This window comes from Monodelphis domestica, chromosome 4 (assembly GCF_027887165.1).
Source record: "Monodelphis domestica isolate mMonDom1 chromosome 4, mMonDom1.pri, whole genome shotgun sequence".
NCBI classification, from domain to species: domain Eukaryota; kingdom Metazoa; phylum Chordata; class Mammalia; order Didelphimorphia; family Didelphidae; genus Monodelphis; species Monodelphis domestica.
In genome coordinates, this window is record NC_077230.1 from 410,552,673 (window position 1) to 410,567,461 (window position 14,789).

Genomic DNA, 14,789 nt, shown 5'->3' on the forward strand with positions numbered 1-14,789 from the left:
AAGCCACAACATGAATAACTCGGGGGCCCCTGCTCGGGCTCCAGCTGCCGACAGTAACCACAGGCAGGTCTGAGCCTTCTCTTGGCTCCTCTGCTCCTTCTTCATCTACACCCACTCATCCTGGAGACAAATGGGATTCTAATTAGGTTCGTGGTTGTAGCAGGGGCTTGGGAACAAGGCAGGAAACAGGGAAGCATTAATATCCCCTGGAAGGCTTTGGAAAGAAGCTTTCACCAGCCTGGGACCTGGAAAATGATGGAGAGACTTGACCACCTCTGTTCACAGCCAAAGCCCAGGGCTGGAGGGTGAGGAAGTCTTGACTCTGGGACCATCCCTGGGAACCCTCAAGTGCCTCCTTGAGGAGAGACAGGATGGACAGGCCTCTTGGGCTGGAGGCATTAGCTGGACCAGCCTGGAGTGAATGCCATATGCTGAAGGGGGCATTTCTAGCAACCAAGGAGAGGGCTAGAGGTAGAGAAAAACATGGGTCCTTTTAAGAGAGGCATGGGATCAAAGATGTAAGAGCTGGAAGGAACTGTAGAATTCATCTAATTTAGGAGTTCTAACCCATTTTTATGGGTCCTGGATCCCTGGGACAGTCAGTCAGGTGAAGCCTTTGAACCCCCTTCTCAGAAAATAAAGTATACAGGATTTCAGAGGAAACCAATTATATTGAAGCTATCTATCTATCTATCTATCTATCTATCTATCTATCTATCTGTCTGTCTGTCTGTCTGTCTGTCTATCTATCTATCTATCTGTCTGTCTGTCTGTCTGTCTATCTGTCCATTCATCTGTCTGTCTGTCTGTCTATCTATCTATCTATCTATCTATCTATCTATCTATCTATCTGTCTGTCTGTCTGTCTGTCTGTCTGTTTATCTGTCCATTCATCTGTCTGTCTATCTATCTATCTATCTATCTGTCTGTCTGTCTGTCTGTCTGTCTGTCTATCTATCTATCTATCTATCTATCTATATCTGTCTGTCTGTCTGCCTGTCTGTCTGTCTGTCTGTCTTTTTATCTGTCTATCCATATATCTGTCTGTCTGTCTGCCTGTCTATCCATCTATCTGTCTGTCTATCTATCTATCTATCTATCTATCTATCTATCTATCTATCTATCTATCTATCTATAAACAACTTCTGGCACCCTTAGTTAAGGACCCCTAATCTGGTCCAATCCCTTCATTTAAAAATCAAATCTTAGGCAGATCACTTCATTTTGCTAGGATCCATTTCCTCTTCTTTAAAGATGAAAGGGGGAACTTACAAAAAATGAATAATATGGAAATATGTTTTGCATGATGATACATGTATAACACAGAAAAAATAAAAACTGAAAAAAAATCTATACTAAGACAGGAGATAAGTTGTTTTTTTTTTAATGATAGGGAAGAGGGGGACAGCTAGTTAGCATCTAGGTGACTCAGTGGATTGAGATTCAGGCCTAGAAATGGGAAGTCCTGGGTTCAAATCTGGCCTCATACACTTTCTAGCTGTGTGACCCTGGGCAAGTCACTTAATCCTCCATTGCCTAGCCCTAACTGCTCTTCTGTCTTAGAACTAATACCAAGCCATAAGGTAAGGGTTAAAAAAGGATTTCAAGTTAGAACTCAAAGGCCCCTGCCAGCTAGAAGGAAAATCACTTAGATATGTGAAGCTCTTGTTCAGTGTTTATTTATCTTTCTTTTTTATGTATTTATTTGTTCAGTATTTATTTATCTTTCTTTTTATATATTTATTTGTTCAGTATTTATTTATTTTTATGTATTTATTTGTTCATTTACTTATTCAGTCATTCACTTATTTCATCTATTTATTTTATTTTATTTTTTAAAAATTACTTACCTTTCATCTTAGAAGCAATACTATGGGGGGCAGCTGGGTAGCTCAGTGGCTTGAGAGTCAGACCTAGAGATAGGAGGTCCTAGGTTCAAATCTGGCCTCAGGCACTTCCTAGCTGTGTGACCCTGGGCAAGTCACTTGACCCCCATTGGCTATCCCTTACCACTCTTCTGCCTTGGAGCCAATACAGAAGGTAAGGGTTTAAAAAAAAAAAAGAATTAGTGAGAAGCAACACTATGCATTACTTCCAAGGCAGAACAGCCATAAAGGCTAAGCAATTGGGGTTAAGTGACTTGCCCAGGATCACACAACTAGACCTGTCTGAGGTCAAATTTGAACTCAGCTCTTCCTGATTCTATGACCAGTGCTCTATGCACTATGGCACCTCTTAGCAACCTTCTTCACTCTTTACAATTTGGTAAATCCAACCTAATTTAATCCAACAAGCTTGAGTCTTCCATTTACAAGGCATCACGTTAGGTCCTGGGAAAACAAAGTCAGACTACAAAAACAGACCCTGCCTGTCCTCAGGAAGCTTCTGTTCTACTATCTGGGCCCTTCCCTTCTTCAAGTCTTTCAAAAGAATCCCAAAGCATTTCTTAAAAATATTATCGAATATTTGTCTTGCTAACATCCATCGGGACCCCCGCACCATCTCTTTCATCCATCCCCTCCTCTTTGTTCCCACAGCCTTCCATCTTAGCACAGACCCCCATTACGACAACAGCAACCACAATAATATTCACATTGTGTTTTTTCTTCATTTCTAGTTTAATTTCTTTTTCTTTTTTTATATTGTTTTTAAAGTATACAAAGATACGTCACGTTTAATCCTTCTAACAACTATGTGAATACTTTAATTAGTTTTAAAACCCTTAACTCCTGTCTTAGAATCCATGCTAAATACTGGTTCCAAGACAGGAAACTGGCAAGGGTCTAGGGGTTCAAAGGGGCTTCAGTGACTTACCCAGTGCCACACAGCCAAGAAGCCTCTGAGATCAGATTAAACCCAGGAACTCCCATCTCCATCCCTGCCTCTCCATCTGCTATTACTATTCACAGAGAAAGAAACTGAGGCAGACAGAGGCCATTTAACTTCTTTCTCGAGGATACACAGCTACAAATATCAACACTCAAATAACACCTAAATGTTAGTTATTACTGTTAACAAATGCTTTGGGATTTTATTGAATGACTTGCATTTCATTGAAGGGAGATGGGAAGGGTACTAGTTTTTGAGGTAGGGTTTGAACCCAGATCTTCCTGAGCTTTAATACAGCGCCCTATCCATTATGTCACCCACAGCTGCTAGCTAGGGACAGGACCCGGACCAGAATTCTAGATCTCCTGCCCCTGAAGCTAAGGACTCTTTCCAACCTGCCACATTTATTCCAGCCAATAGATGGGTTTATAATGGCTACCAAGGAGCTCTTGCCCTAAACAGAGGCAATGCCTTTACTGCAAAAAATCTACCTCGAATGGGGGGACGTATCAGGCATGAGGCCACCCCACAAAGACATTTGGGACCTTCTCTCTGGTCATTTTCTTGAGGGGATGGATTTTCTCTCCCTCAGACTGGGGCGGAGAGGAAACTGGAGACTGGGTGGATGAGGCACGATTATGTTCCCAACGTTCTGGTTCATGGTTGGACCTGGACCAGGGGAGGAAGTGACCAGGCTGTGGCAAAAAGACTGATCGGTGTGTTACTCTCTGGAGCTGACGAGACAATTTTTGACTTTATTTTCCTTGGCCCCAGAGGACAGGACCAGCAGGAATGGGTGGAAGTTCCAAAGAAACGAACTTAAATTTAGGCTTGAGGTCAGGAAAGGCTGTCCAGGAGCGGGCTGGGCTGCTTGGCAGGGCGATGGGTGCATTGTGGGTATTCCAACAGAAACTGGATGACCATTTGTCAGGGATGTGGTAGAAGGAATTCTTATTCAAGGACAGCTTAGACGAGGTAGCTAATGATGTCTTCTCCAACCGCGACATTCCAGGATCCTGGGATCCTCTTCTCTGCTAGATCTGGGACCTGAGTGATGCCTTCCCTTTGGGGGTGAGGGCTGAGCCAGTCATCAAGTCAAAGAGCAGAGGCTCATCCAGGGACCCCCCCTCACCTCCAGTTCCCCACATGTTCCCTCGCCTCTCTGAAGTCAACAGCATCACCTCTGGGGACCAGAATTTCAATCTCAACACCCATTCCCTTGTTTTCCTTTGTTATTGTTTTTTCTGTTTTCTGTTAGGGCATGAAGTCACTCAGGGAAGAGTCACAGGAAATAATACAGATAGTTTTATAGGAATGGGGGGCTCTTGACTGTTGTGTGGGGATAGAAACCATTAGAGACCACAGTATGCATCTGCTCTCAATGAGAGGAGACAAAGAATATGAGGAAAATCCTCTTCTGTGCCCTAATATTGCTACAAAGCCCAAAGCAGAGACCTTTTCTCTTTCCCCACCTTTTCTCCTTCCTGGGGGACTCTGGAGCGATTGTCCTCTAAGAGATGATCGGTAGGGCTTGCTCACAAACCGAAGAGGGTAGCTGTAGCACTAGGGACTGTAACATTCTGTGAGCAGACTCAATCTTTTAAAAGGGAAAGCAGGAAGACACCAGAGGGTTGAATTTGGAGATTAAAAAGTCCTGGGTTCAAATTTGCTCCAGATTTTTATTAGCATGTGACCATGGTTAGAAGCAGTTGGGTGATGCAGTGGGTAGAGCCCTGGGCTGGGAGTCAGCAAGGCTCAGTTTCCCAAGTTCAAATCTGCCGTCAGACACTTATTAGCTGTGTGATCCTGGGTAAGTCACATAACCTTGTTTGCATCAGTTTCTTCATCTGTCAAATGAGCCAGAGAAAGAAATAGCAAACCCCTGAAGTATTCTTCCCATGAAAACCCCAAATGGGAACATGAAGAGTTATTTCCATGACTGGAAATAACCGAACAAGAGGACTGAGTAAATCACTTGGCCAATGATCAGTTTCCTCCTTTCTGAATGGAGGCACTGATAACTAGGACTTTCTGAGCCTGGGAGGGTTTTTGTGAGGATCCTATGAGATAATATCTACAAGGTGCTGAGCAAACCCCAGTCCTTTGGGAATACCAGTGATGGGGACTATTTGGGCCGTCATAAGTCTTCTCAGGACATGACAGCATGAACACCAACAAAGTCATTCATTATTCGTTCCACTTTTTTCAATTCAGTACTTAGAAGAGTGTGTGCTTAATAAGCGCTACTCACTGCCTACTCACAGGTCAAGAGCTAGAAGAGACCTCAGAGACAATCCAGTTTAACTCTGTTTTTACAGATGGGGGAACTGAGGCACACAGAGGTTAATTGGCTTGCCCAAAATCCCACAGATCCCACAGTTCTCAGTCTTGTCCTCTCCCTCTATAGATTACCTTGTATTGAATTATTGTAAACATGAGCAGCTAGATGGTACAGTGAATAATGCATCAGACCTGAAGTCAGGAGGACCCAAGTTCAAATCCAGCCTCAGAAATTAACTAGCTGGGTGACCCTGGGCAAGTCACTTCACCTTGCTTTCCTCAGTTTCCTTATCTATAAAAGGAGCTGGAAAATGAAATGACCAACCACTCCAGTATCTTTGCCAAGAAAACCCCAAATGGGATCACAAAGAGTCAGACACAATTGGACTGAAACTAGTCAACAATGGGATTGTATATATTCCAGGTCTTCATACATTCAGAGCTGAAAGGCATCTTAGAGGTCCAGTAATCCAACTCCTCTCATTTTTCCTTAAACCCTCACCTTCTGTATTAGAATCAATACTGTGTATTGTTTCCAAGGAAGAAGAATGGTAAGGACTAAGCACAGGGGTAAAGTGACTTGCACAAGGTCACACAGTTGGGAAGTGTCTGAATCCAGATTTGAACCTAGGATCTCCTGTCTCTAGGCTTGACTCTCAGTCCCCTGAGCCACCCAGCTGCCCTCTCCTCTCATTTTACTGATTAAAAAAATTGAGTTGGCAATATGGTGCAATGAACAGAACACTAGACCCTAAGTTACTAAGACTTGAGTTGAAATCTTGCCTTAGACACTTACTAGCTATATGACCCTAGGCAGGTCATTTAACCTCTGCCTCAGTTTCCTCATCTGTCAAATGAGGGTAATAATGGCACCTACCTCCAAGGGCTGATGTGAAAATGAAATAAGATAATGTCTGTAAAGTGCTTACCAATCTTAAAGCCATGTAGGGGGGAAGCTAGGTGACTCAGTGGACAGAGAGCCAGTCCTGGAGATGGGAGGTCGTGGGTTCAAATATGGCCTCAGACACATCCTACCTATTGTAAAAATTAAAATTAATATTAAATAATTTCAATATTATATTTTAAGACATTTATTATTGATCATTAGAAATAAAGGAATAAAAATTTTAATGCTTACACTATGTGACCCTTATCTTGTCCCCCCTACGGTTGAGCCACCAGCCTGAAGCTCACCCCATGTGGGGCAGTCTGTGAGGCTCTCAGCCTGGTGGTCAAGTGACGAGGGTGTCTGTGTGTCTGGGTGCCTCTCTGGACTCCAGGCTCAGTGCAAGGACACTGGCCTAGCTTTGGCTAAAGGCTAGTGGTGTTCCAAATGAAGGCTCATTGGGGATCCCTTGAGATCTCTAGACCCATTTCCAAGGCAGAGCCGTTGGCCTAATCCCCACATAAACATCCTGGGCCACATGATTTCCCAGGCGCTGCCAAACACTCCCAAGTTTGCCCTTCACTCATTATGAGTCAGTGGGACTGGCGGGATCTAGTTTCCAGGCTTAGCCCCGGCTGTTTAGACTTTAAAGTCAGTAGTGGTTTTGTATTTCCCCTCAGCTGCTGGAATGCGGAGGGCTGACGGGGCTTTGCCATCTTTAGGTCTCTCTCTAGACAAAGAGCCGCAGGGCTGGGGAGAGTCTTATTCTCACCTCGCGATAGACGCTTGGTCATTTTCATTCCAGGAGAAGCCAGAGAGGGCTTGCTTGCCAGGGACTGTGGACACGTGGGACATGCGAACCCCTTCTCCCCTGGCCTCTGGCCCATGAACCCTATTCTTGGGTAACGTAACCTTTGAAGTCAGTGACATCCAGGGGATGAAAGGTCTGAAGCTAGACAGCTGGGGGCAAGGCAGACTGGAGACATGAGGCAATATATTTGGAGAACAGGGAATTCCCCTGCAAATCATGAGTCTGGGGTTTTATTTTCAACTTCACAAATCATAGATTAGCTGAGAAAAGAGCTCCCATGTGTCTTGACAGAATCTGGAATGACGAAGAAAATAAATGAAATTTAGGCAGAATCTAGGCAGCTGGTTCATTCATTCTACAAGCATTTAGTAAATATCTAATATATATGTGGACCGATCTTAAGTCTTGGGCATGCAAGGACAGAATGAAAACAACCTCTGCTTTCATCCCACTGGGGGAAAACTACCTCATCCATGGATAAGCAAAGCTAATTTGTAGGCAACATAATGAGCAGGGGAGAGGGGCACTAAGAAATGGGCAGTTAGGAAAGACTATGTTTAAGGGGCAGCATATGAGCTGAGCCTTGAAGGGAGTTGGGGATGCTGAGAAGTGAAGGTGAGAAAGGAATATATACTAGACCAGTGATGGCGAACCTTTTAGAGACTGAGTGCTCAAACTGCAACTCTTACACCACATGTAAGCTACTCCTTTGCCCCAGACAGGGGAGGGAGGAGACACTTTCTTTGGGCTGCTGGGTAGAGGGGAAGGTGATGTGAGAAATGTCCTCAGACTTGGTGGAGAGGAGGAGAGGAGCAGCCCCCTTTGGCATGCATACCATAAGTTTGCCAACACAGTTCTAGACAAATTGGAGACCATCAGTCACAAAGGCATGGCAATGGGAAATGGATTGTCATGGATGAGGAACTGCAAGGAGGTCAGTACTTTCTAGGAAGGGAGTATGGAAGAAAGGGAGGACCATATGATATAAATCTGTAAGGCAAGATGGAAGTCAGATTATAAAGGGCTCCTCATGCCTACGACAGGAGTTTGCATTTTGCCCCAGAAGCCAGAGGGAGCCAGCCACTGACACTTCTTGAGCTGGAGAGTGATGCATTTACAATTGGACCTTAGACATATGACTTTGGCAGCTATATGGAAAACAAATGGAAGAGGGGAGAGGTAGGAGGCAAGCTCAACATTTAGAAGGCTATTGCAATGCTTAAACTAGGGTGATAGCTGTAGGCTAGGAGGGAAAGGGATGATTCCAAGAGATGTTTTGGAAGTAGAGATAAAATTTGGCAACTGACTGCAAATGGGGTGTGAAGATAGGGGAGATTGAGTCTAAGGTTTTGAACCTGGATGGGTGCCTGAAAAGATGGCAGTGTCTCAGTCCCAGCTATTCAAACATACTCCCCTCACAAATCAAGTTAACAAGGATTTCCCAGCTACTTCCTTGATTCCTAGTGCTGGGAATTGAGTATGAGTTGGTAGAAAGATCAGTGAATTGGTCTTCAATTCTTTTTTTTTAAACCCTTACCTTCTGTCTTGGAACCAATATTGGTTCCAAGGCAGAAGAGTGGTAAGGGCTAGGCAATGGGGGTCAAGTGACTTGCCCAAGGTCACGCATCTGGGAAGTGTCTGAGGCCAGATTTAAACCTAAGACCTCCCATCTTTAGGCCTGGCTTTCAATCCACTGAACTACCCAGCCACCCCTCCAATTCTGCCTCTAAAACCAACTATGTGGACATAAGCATGTTATCTAGTCTTCTTGAGCCTCAGTTTCCCCATCTGTAAGATGAGCAGATTGGAGTAGATTACCTTAAAGGTTCCTATTAGCTCCAAAATCCTATTACTTTCATAGAAGATCCTGGTTCTGGCCTATCTGGACCTTGAGTTAAGTGACTGGATAGACTGTTGACTTCCTGACATTAGAGATGTCTCTCTTGCTTTCATTCTTCCTACTCAGAGGACAGGGGTACCTGAAAATATCCAAATGTCTCAGGTCTTCCATGAATGGGCCAGGGAAAGGTAGTGTTTGGGATTAAATTGGAAGCTTCCACAGAGCCCATCTGCAGATGGTCTGGTTAAAGGACAGTGTATTTGTCCCCCAACACTTGTTCCTCTCACTGCCTCCCTCTTCCCCTATTGAAAAAGAACTCAAACATGTAGCAGAGATAATAAAATGCCCCCTTTGCCTCCCAGAGCCATCCCCCAAGGCTTAAAATGCACCATATGTTATGAAGGGCGAAGATCTCTCCGCATTCAGTCACTGCTTTTGTTGAATTGCTTATGTTTCATCAATCCATTTTTCATGTATATATTCAGCCACTCTCTTGGAGAGCCTTGGGAGTCCCTGGAATGGGGGCACGCGGTCCCCAAGAGATAGGGCTTTTAGAAAATGAATCGTTTAGTGGCCATTTCTTTTCCCCTCATCTTGGCTTGTTTTGGGAATACGGTCAGTCTTATGGACCCCCAAACCATGTTCCTCTCTCTAACACAGACCAGAATCTCTCTGGGAAATGAATCTCCAGCACTGGAGAGGACATATTGGGCATGAATGCACGAGTTTCCTTTGATAACCAGAGACCAAAGGGATGGAATCCACCCAATAGGTCTGGGGCTTAGCCTTAGATTTCTTCCAGGCATCTCCCTTCCTAGGGAGCTATCCAGGGTACTGGATGGAGCCCTCAGGAACTGTACCTGGTCTATTACATTCACGGACCAACTTTGATCTCTTAGACCTTGGCCACCTTTGTCTTTAGACAATTAGCTCTGACTCCCACCTGCCTATTCTTGGTGCTTCCTTAGTCTTTTACCTCTAAGGGGTCATACCTCAAGCCCAGGTCCTGACAACTTATGGAGTTAGAGGGTCTACTCTGTGTTGGTTTGCAGAACGGGAGGGCTTTGTTTGGAATAGCCAAAGTTGGAAGAGGAGTATCCCAACTGTCACATTCTACCTGCATATCCCTGCTAATCCCACTTGATCTCCTCAGGCCTCAGTTTACTCATCTCCCACATAAGGAATTGGTCTAGATGACCTCTCAGGTCACTTCTGGCCTCAAATGTGTCTGGGAGGACTTGAGGCAATTTTTAGACCGATGAGGCTGACTTCCTGAACCCTTTGCTTTTTGCTTCTGCCCCCACAGAATGTCCCCCAGGAAAATTTGGCAGTAACTGCTTTGGATCCTGTTCTTGTGGAGGGGCCCCCTGTGACCGGTTCACAGGACAGTGTTTGTGTCCTGCAGGGAGAACTGGGAATGAATGCAGCAAAGGTGAGAGACCAGGCAGGAGTTAGAGCCAATGTATGCCAAGCCCCAGCCTGCTCTTCATGCCATCCCCAGAGGGACAGTTGACCTCACGTCTGGCACCTCTCCTCTCTGCCATCCTGAGGGAGCATCTTCCTCATATCTTCTAGAGAGGAAGTTGGCATAGCTAGCTGAAAAAATGCTGGACTCGGCATCTAGAAGATCCTCACATCTGATACACACTGGATGTTTGTCCCTGGATAATCACCCAACTTCTGAGTGAACCCGGAACCTCTCTAAGACCATGATTGCAGTGGAGGTTCTGATGTGAATTAGTAAAAGGAGTTTTCTCATCTGGAAGTTTTCTATATCAGTGAAATCACAGTCTAGTCTAGTCTCTCTCCTTATTATCTTTATTTTTATGATTTTCTCACCCCCCACTTTTCTGGATGGTTTTCTAGTACTTTTGAGAATAGGTCCAGAGCAACATGTACATATGTGCCCATATACTGACTGCTCCTTTGCATTCCCCAAATCTCCTCAAATCTGCAGACCCATTGGAAGCCAGACTCCCTCCCCAGATTTAGTGCCAAATTAACTATCCCAAGAGATGATGCTTCCAGCCCTTCCAAAATACCTTCTACCTTTGGGAGTTTTGTGACGTAAAAAGACACTCTGGTCTGAGGACATCCTGACCTCTCTCTCTTTGCTGGGCTTGGCTGGGGGTCTAGACTGTCCTGATGGACGCTGGGGCCCTGGATGCCAAGAGATCTGCCCGGCCTGTGACAATAGTGCTGGCTGTGACCCCGTGACTGGAGCCTGCCTCTGCCTCCCCGGATATATTGGCAGCCACTGCCAAGACTGTGAGTGCCCCCTCCTCAGCCCCATTGGTTGATTGACTAGACACATGGCACAGACAGCCTCCTGGGTCAGTGGTTCATCCCACTCCTCTTCTCTCTCCTCTCTGCTACAGTTTGCCCGGCAGGCTGGTTTGGGCAGGGCTGTCAGCTCAGATGCTCCTGTGGGAATGATGGGCACTGCCACCCTGTGACTGGGCGCTGTAGCTGTGCCCCTGGTTGGACTGGCATCAGCTGTAGAAGAGGTAGGTAGGGGTCAAGGCAGACCAAAACCATGACTTGGAAAGGGGAGTCTTCCAGCCTCTGGTCAGTCATCTCCTCCCTAATTGGGATCTAGGTCCAGCTCTGCTCCTTACTATCCAGGAGACCTTGAGCAAGTCACTGAACCTCCACAGGCTTCATCATATGAATCTTCTAACAGCTTCATCTCAACTCCTTCATTTATAAAATGGAGCTTAGGGAATAGAAGATCCCCAAGTCCTCCCAGCTTGGACATTCTCTGTTCTAGGTGCTTCCCAGCCCTTTCATCCTATATTCTAAGTACCCTTCCCACCCTCTACCCCCCTACCCAGCACTGATAGTCTCCATTCTCAGTTCTTTTTAGCAGAAACATTTTATGATCTTGTAAACCTCAGAAATTTTACGTTCTAAGGTTCTTCTTTTTGACAAAATAGATTCTAGAATCCTCCAACTGTTCTGACCTATGGCCTCAAGTCCTCCCCCCTCTGAAGTTCTGTGTCCTAAAGTGCTTTCGAGCTCGAATATTTTCTGTTCTGTGGTCTTGCCTGGCTCTGATCGTCTCAGCTCTTCTCTAAGAACTTCCCAGCTGTGACATTCCCTGTTCTAAGTTCCTTCTCAGCTGTGACATCCCCTGTTCTAAGTTCCTTCCCAGCTGTGACATCCCCTGTTCTAAGACACCTCCTAGCTCTGACGTTCTGTGCTCTGAGGTCCCTCCGAGCTCCGACATCCTATTCCCAGATATCCCTTGCTCAGATAAGAGGCTTCCTCTGCCGCTCCTTTCTTTGTGTCTGTTGGGGACTCTGCTTCTTGGAGGGGTGCTAGGATGGTTCCTTAGAGCTGGGATCATGCCCACCTCCATCCCAGCTTGCTCTCTGGGCACTCTCCTCGCCGTGGTGTCCCTCCCCAGCCGGTCCTCCTCATTTTGACACCCACAAGGTCCCGGTTCTTCTTCCCCCATTCTTCCTCCTCCCACCCAGAGTCTCCCCAGGCTTCCTTTGTCACCAACTGGCCTGTGCCTGGACACAGTCCTGAGTGGGGCCTCCGTGGGGCAGAGTAGTGACTCGAGCTCTGTTTCAGCCTGTGACGTGGGTCGCTGGGGCCCGGACTGCAGCCACTCCTGCAACTGTAGCTATAGCCATGGGAGCTGTGACCCCGTGAGCGGGCAGTGCATCTGCGAAGCTGGCTACACGGGCCTGCGCTGTGACCAGAGTGAGTACCCCCCGGGAGTGGGTGCCTCTGGCGGGAGCCTTCCTTTGGGGGCAGGAAAGCTGGAGAACCGCCTTCCTGGAAGAGGAGGCTCTCCTGGGTGGCCTCCCTTGTGTCCTGGCTCCCCAATCCGCTTCCTTCCCTTCCCGGAGGGGAGACGGCAGGCTCAGCACTCAGACCATATTGGCTTCTTCCCGGTGGGCTCAGCCGAATCCTTCTACCCTGAACTCATCCGGACCCATGTTTGGGGGAGAGGAGGGAAACATGGTGGCCTCCCGACCTCTGTTCATAGAGGATGATTCAACAAATGATCGTCCTGCTTTTGTTTTTGCAAACCCCAACAGCTCTAAGGCAGAAATGCTCAAGGGCTTGGAAAATGGGGCTCAGTGACTTGGCCAGAGTCACCTCACTGGGATTTGAAGCTAGGACCTCCTGACTCCAAGCCTGGCTCTCAATCCATTGTGCCACCCAGCTGCCCTGGAGTTTTATTTCTGATAAGCTAAAAGGCACCTCTGAAATGTCCAAGCCCCTCATTTTACCCAGGAGGAAATAGGCCACCTAAGGTCAAGCGACCCACCTCAAATCACGCAAGTAAGCATCCGAGTCAGGATTTGAATCTGGATCTTGACTCAAAAGTCAGCCCTCCTTTTGGTTTGAAATCAGAAGATGCTGAACTTGAGGTCGGAAGAGGTGGTCCGAATGCCTGTTGTGCCCATATTCTCCATGCAACTTTGTCCCTTACCCTCCTCTGCTGTAAATGAGGATGTTGGACCAGAGCTCTAGGTGGAGGATCTGGGTCCATTTGGAACTTGGTAACCTTGGCTAAAGGGGAGCCCAAGGCATGACCTTCTCGGACCCTGGTCGAGGCTCCCCTTAGCTGCTCGGTTTCCTTCCCTCCTGCCATGACTGAACCTAGGCTGAGTCCAGACCCAACTGAGCAGTAGGACCTTCGGAAGGCCAGCAAGGGTTCCCTTCGATACTGGAAGATTCTGGTCCTTCAAGAGGCCATAGCCCTCCCCATCCTCCAGACATGGGTTTAGGATCTTGCTCATTGCAAAATGGGAAAATTGGGTCTGAATTTTGAGCCCTCCAGCTGGCCCCCACCAGAGAAGGAGTCCACCATACGCCTTAACGCCATTGTCTGTGTGTCTCAGAGTGTCCCCAGGGCTGGTTTGGGCTGAGCTGCAGCCGACGGTGCCAGTGTGACAACGGAGCCGCCTGTGACCACGTCAGCGGAGCCTGTACCTGCGCAGCCGGCTGGAGGGGAACCTTTTGTGAGCGTGGTGAGTCCAGTGGTCCCCCTGGGTCACCAACCCCGGGGTGCTGAGGGCAGAGAGGGCCTGAGAGCAAGAGCACCGAGTCCTAGCCTCCAGCCTGGCCCAGCCCCCTCGAGGTCCAGAGCGCTCAGCTCTGGAAACAGGATGATGTTGGAGGAGATTCCCTCTTCCAGGGATAATCCTGAAAAGTCCCCAGGGAGAGACTTGGCCTGTCCAGGGCTCAGGGGTCCTAGTGTCCTGGGGAGAGAACAGAGGCAGGAAGGGGAGGGGGAAGCTGGAATATTTTCCATAAATCTCAATAAAGGGACTTCCCAATGAAGAAACTTACTCCCATTTCAGATGGACACCTTCTGCAAAATTTATACTCTCAGGTAGATAGATAGATGGATAGCTAGATAGATGGATAGATAGATAGATGGGAAGAAAGAAAGAAAGAAAGAAAGAAAGAAAGAAAGAAAGAAAGAAAGAAAGAAAGAAAGAAAGAAAGAAAGAAAGAAAGAAAGAAAGAAAGAAAGAAAGAAAGAAAGAAAGAAAGAAAGAAAGAAAGAAAGAAAGAAAGAAGAAGGAAGGAAGGAAGGAAGGAAGGAAGGAAGGAAGGAAGGAAGGAAGGAAGGAAGGAAGGAAGGAAGGAAAGAAGGGAAAGATGATGGATGGATGGATGGATAGATAGATAATAGCCTAGAGAACTGAGAGGGACTTACCTAGGATCATTGATGATAATAATAAAGGGCAGCTAGGCAGTGCAGTGGATAGAGCTCTGGCATTAAGAAGACTCCTCTTACTGAGTTCAAATTCAGCCTCAGATACTTCTTACTAGCTGTGTGATCCTGGACAAGTCACTTAATCCTATTGGCCTCAGTTTCCTCATCTGTCAAATGAACTGGAGAAGGAAATGGCAAACCACTCCAGTATCTTTGCTAAGAAAATCCCCAATGGGGTCACACAGAATTGGCCATGACTGAAATGATTAAACAGCAGCAAATGATAATGATAGGGACTTGATTTGTGATTCTTTTGATATAGCTAGATGGGGCAATATGTAGAGTTCCAGACTTGGAGTCAGGAAGACCTGAGTTCAAATTTGGCCTCAGAAATGTCCTAGTTCTGAGGTCCTGGGCAAGTAATTTAAGTCTGACTCAGTTTCCTCAACTGTAAAGT

The 14,789-nt window shown here is 46.6% G+C and overlaps 1 protein-coding gene across 1 annotated transcript in view; it reads left to right on the forward strand.

The window, feature by feature from the left end:
- Nucleotides 1-14,789, forward strand: part of MEGF6 (multiple EGF like domains 6) — a 149,147-nt gene that overhangs the window by 96,902 nt on the left and 37,456 nt on the right. The window contains exons 14-18 of the mRNA XM_056826200.1: nucleotides 9,953-10,078; nucleotides 10,783-10,914; nucleotides 11,025-11,153; nucleotides 12,226-12,357; nucleotides 13,509-13,637. Of these exons, the coding sequence (XP_056682178.1) occupies nucleotides 9,953-10,078; nucleotides 10,783-10,914; nucleotides 11,025-11,153; nucleotides 12,226-12,357; nucleotides 13,509-13,637 (648 nt within the window). The remainder of the gene's footprint in view (nucleotides 1-9,952; nucleotides 10,079-10,782; nucleotides 10,915-11,024; nucleotides 11,154-12,225; nucleotides 12,358-13,508; nucleotides 13,638-14,789) is intronic.